Consider the following 5,000-nt stretch of genomic DNA (forward strand, 5'->3'; position numbering starts at 1 on the left):
TGATGATGATGATGATGATGATTGATGATGATAATGATGATGATGTTGATGATGATGATGGAAAATCGCAACATAAATTCCACATAATACATGTAATAAAAAACATATTTTTGCAATTCATAAAGCTTTGCCAATTGTTGACAGCTACTTGCACATGTTAAGACTAGTAGCCATCTAGGTAGACATATAATGATTATGCAGAGCTTGTTTAAAACTCTTTAGTGAGGTTAATGATCTTATTACAGACGGAATGGAGTTCCACACCATAGAGCCAGAGAAGGCTTGACTAGTTTTGAACAGATCAATCCTGGGTATTGGTGGTAGAAAATTGATAGACCCGTACCTTTCGGTGACTCTGTGAAATAGGTTCTGAATATAGTTGGGCACTTCGCCATGATATACTTTGTACATCATTACAGTCTTATTAAACTGTAACTGTTTAACTAGCGGCAGGTAGTTTAGATTCTTTAACTTCAAATCAGCTGATAATTGTGGACCATTTAACATGATTTTAGCTGCCCGACGATGTAGAGAGTTTAATTTTTTCATGTGAATATCAGAGACGCCATCCCAAAGAGTTGATGCGTAATTAATATGGGATAAGATGTGGGCATGATAAAATAGTTTTAGTGTTGCGATATCGACATATTGCTTTAACTTTGATAGCAGAAACAAATTCTTGGATACTTTTTGACAAATATAATGTACATGAGATAGCCATTTTAATTCTTGATCGACTATCACACCCAAAACACGATGCTCCGTTACCTGCTGAACAGGTTGTGATTCAAGAGAAAGATTTAAATTAAGAGGTCGTGATTGGTGTTTTTGTCTTGTTGTAATAATCATGCTTTTTGTCTTCCCTGGGTGCACTATCATAAAATTCTGGCTACACCAATTGTTGACTTCATTCAGACTAGACTGTAAGGAAACTTTCATTTCTTGAACAGTCCTATAGCTTGTGTGAAGCGTCGAATCATCTGCAAAAAATTCCGTTTTAACTTTTGAATTAGATATATGAATTAATGAATACACAAAACAAAATAGGCCCTAAAACTGACCCCTGGGGGACTCCACTCTTTAAACATCCTTTAGGAGAGGTTTTACCGTTTATAGAAACATACTGTGTTCTGTTGACAAGATATGATTTAAAGAATGAACACGTTGCGGGATTGTTCACGTACAATGCGAGTTTATGTAAAAGTAATGTGTGATCTACAAGATCAAAAGCTTTTTTAAAATCAAGAAATACAGCCCCTGATATGTCCGAACGATTAATTGCCGTTAGCCAGTTATCACATACATAGTGATGAAAGAGCTGCACTGCAGGAATGTTTCGGACGAAACCCAGATTGAAAGTTGTGAAATAATTTGCACCTTTTCATGTAGTTCAGAAGATTCTTCTGGATGTGCTTCTCTAAAGGCTGTCGAACTCACAGAATGAAACTGAACGCAATGCTATTTTTCAACAAGACCGTATACTCGTAGCATCGTCAGTCCACCGCTCGTGGCAAAGGCAAGGAAATTAACAAGAAGAGCGGGGTAGTAGTTGCGCTGAGAAGGATAGCACGCTTTTCTGTACCTCTCTTCGTTTTAACTTTCTCTGAGCGTGTTTTTAATCCAAACATATCATATCTATATGTTTTTGGAATCAGGAACCGACAAGGAATAAGAAAAGCCGGATATGACGTCATCAAAGGTATTTATCGATAAAAAGAAAAAAAATGTCCGGGAATATCATTCCCAGGAACTCTCATGTAAAATTTCATAAAGATCGGTCCAGTAGTTTGGTCTGAATCGCTCTACACACACACACACACGCACAGACAGACACACACACACACACACACACAGACTCACACACACACACACACACACACACACACACACACACACACACATACACCACGACCCTCGTTTCGATTCCCCCTCTATGTTAAAACATTGAGTCAAAACTTGACTAAATGTAAAAAGTAGAAGAAGAAAAGGAAGACAACGAAACCCATTACAACACTTTCCACGCAAGAAAGCGGTCAGTCTCCAAAAAGCTCTCGGCTTTGTTTTATGTCAAAACATCGGAGAGTGTCTGTGCAACATTGGCTTCTCACGCGACGATCTCTTCTCTCTTATCTCCCTTCCTGCTTCCTCCCATCCACCCCCACTTTCCCTCTCTCCTAGCCACCCCCACTTTCTCTCTCTCCCATCCACCCCCACTTTCCCTCTCTCCCAGCCACCCCCACATTCCCTCTCTCCCGGGAATCCACCCCCACTTTCCCTCTCTCCCATCCACCCCCACTTTCCCTCTCTCCATACCACCCCCACTTTCCCTCTCTACCATCCACCCCCACTTTCCCTCTCTCCCATCCACCCCCACTTTCCCTCTCCCATCCACCCCCACTTTCCCTCTCTCCCATCCACCCCTACTTTCCCTCTCTCCCAGCCACCCCCACTTTCCCTCTCTCCCATCCACCCCCACCATTCCTCTCTCCCATCCACCCCCACTTTCCCTCTCTCCCGGCCACCCCCACTTTCCCTCTCTCCCATCCACCCCCACTTTCCCTCTCTCCCAGCCACCCCCACTTTCCCTCTCTCCCAGCCACCCCCACTTTCCCTCTCTCCATACCACCCCCACTTTCCTTCTCTCTATACCACCCCCACTTTCCCTCTCTCCCATCCACCCCCACTTTCCCTCTCTCCCAGCCACCCCCACTTTCCCTCTCTCCATGCCAGCGCCCAATTTCAAGTACTGGCGGTTGCTCCAACCTTTTAGCCGATCGATATTTGGCTTCCTTATCGCTCGGGGTCAGATTCGTTGCCAGCACGAGATTTGAAGTCTTGTTTACGTGTTGCTGGAGCTGGATTTTTTTGAGTTGGACCTCGATCAGAACCGATATTCTGGATGACTTGATCTGCAGCGCAGGAAATGTAAGCGTACAGGAGAACGCAGCATGCCATTGGAACCTGTGTTGAATCAGGTTTCTTTCTTTGGAGTTGATGTGTGATAGTGAACGTTGATATGTTATTAGTTCTGAAGTTTCTTTGTTTTATTGTGTGGCAAAATTAAGTTAGCTCCATCAGACCTAAACTGGTGCTATCTGCATGTATGAGAGAGAGAGAGAGAGAGAGAGAGAGAGAGAGAGAGAGAGAGAGAGAGAGAGAGAGAGAGAGAGAGAGAGACACACACAGAGAGACAGAGAGAGACAGAGAGAGACACGATCAGCCTGGATTATTCATAGTGAATAATTGATGAATTAATGAATACATCGATTAATAAAAAAATGCTGGAGGCTGACGGTGTACTATGAAGCCTTGAAGTCTATGTATACATTTTCTTACGCCCCGAATTGGATTTGTGTTATTCGCATTAAAGGTACGTCTAGACTTTACATGGCACTCGGAAACGCCGAAAATCCACACACTGGCTTTAATCTGTCTGTGCAAAAACATTTTTCCGGACTTGATTTCGTATGGAACACCCATGTTAATACAACATAAATTAAAGAAAAATGTCCACTCATAACATAAGATAACGAGGTTGTTGATTTTGGGTGTTTATGCACACGGAAGAAGCCTTTTATGTGTCTATGATGTTGTACATGATGAGATGATGAAAGTTTGTTCATGTCAAAGCTAGTTTTGTCTGAGGTGTTCAGCAAACTCTCACTTATTCGTGTTGCACGCGTCTCACGCATTCACAGCGCTCACTTCCCACTGTTTCTTGTAAACATGTATTGCATTGTTCAGTTTGATGTAAAGCGCGGAGAGCGTGGGTTAACCCCATGGTTCGCGCTATATAAGCTTGCCACTATTATATTATTATTTCTCAGGTGCACAAGGTTCTGCACACGGCATGACATGTATCTTGAATACCACAACATTTAAAGAACCAATGTCACATAACACGGGGGAGTTTGCTTAAAATGCTAAATGAGTTTTGTGTGTGTGTTCCAGGCAGACGGTGGTAAGGCGGTGTAAGCTGATTATTGTTGCTGCTGCGGGACCACGAAACCACAACCATGACGAAGCTCTACACAGAAGAAAACACGTAAGAACCGCATGCTTCATTTAGAGGACTGATTTGCACAATGTAATGGGGGGCTACGCTGGCAGCAATGTAGGCTATATGAATATACTTACACACACACACATCAGGCATGGGAATTGTCCGCCGAATGGCGGATTTCCGCCGAATTTTTTTTTTGTTCCGCCGAAAATGCAAAAGTGTCCGCCGAAAAAATAAAGGGGGGAGGCACACAAAAAAAGCACCGGTTACTTTGGCCTTTGCGCAAAAGCCCGCGAAAACTTTCCGTACTTTGTTCACGCACTGCTACCGCCCGCCTCAGTTATTGAACTATTATGTTTGAAAGTAAACCAGATTGCACAGATTGTGTTACAAGTTACATTTTCCTGTTTGTCTCAACAGATACATTTTTTTACAAATTTAAACCATATATAATACATGTAAGCAAAATTTGGTACATTTTTGTACTAAAAACTCTGATTCTAAAAACAGAATTTAATGGCAAACTTGGAGCTCAGATGACACCAGATTGCACCATCTGGGTTCTTTGGAGAAAAACAATTTCCGGGGGGGCATGCCCCCGGACCCCCCTAGTAAGGCTAGGCGCTACGCGCCGTCGACTTGACGCTTCGCGTCTTCAGTTATAAATTTTCCGCCTTTTTTACAATTTTCAATTCCCATGCCTGACACATACACACTCACACAAACACACACACACACACACACACTCACTCACTCACACACACACACACACACACACACACACACACACACACACACACACACACACACACACACACACACACACACACACACACACACACACACACACACACACACACACACACACACACACACACACACACACACACACACACACACACACACACACACACACACACACACACACACACACACACACACACACACACACACACACACACACACACACACACACACACACACACACACACACACA

At 43.2% G+C, this 5,000-nt stretch overlaps 1 protein-coding gene across 1 annotated transcript in view; it reads left to right on the plus strand.

Annotated features, from left to right (window-relative positions):
* LOC138959863 (uncharacterized) overlaps positions 1–5,000 on the plus strand; it is a 60,586-nt gene that overhangs the window by 22,824 nt on the left and 32,762 nt on the right. The window contains exon 2 of the mRNA XM_070331511.1: positions 3,952–4,045. Coding sequence (XP_070187612.1) covers positions 4,017–4,045 — 29 coding nt within the window. The 5' untranslated portion in view covers positions 3,952–4,016. The remainder of the gene's footprint in view (positions 1–3,951; positions 4,046–5,000) is intronic.

This window comes from Littorina saxatilis, linkage group LG2 (genome assembly GCF_037325665.1).
Source record: "Littorina saxatilis isolate snail1 linkage group LG2, US_GU_Lsax_2.0, whole genome shotgun sequence".
In the NCBI taxonomy this organism is placed as follows: Eukaryota; Metazoa; Mollusca; class Gastropoda; order Littorinimorpha; family Littorinidae; genus Littorina; species Littorina saxatilis.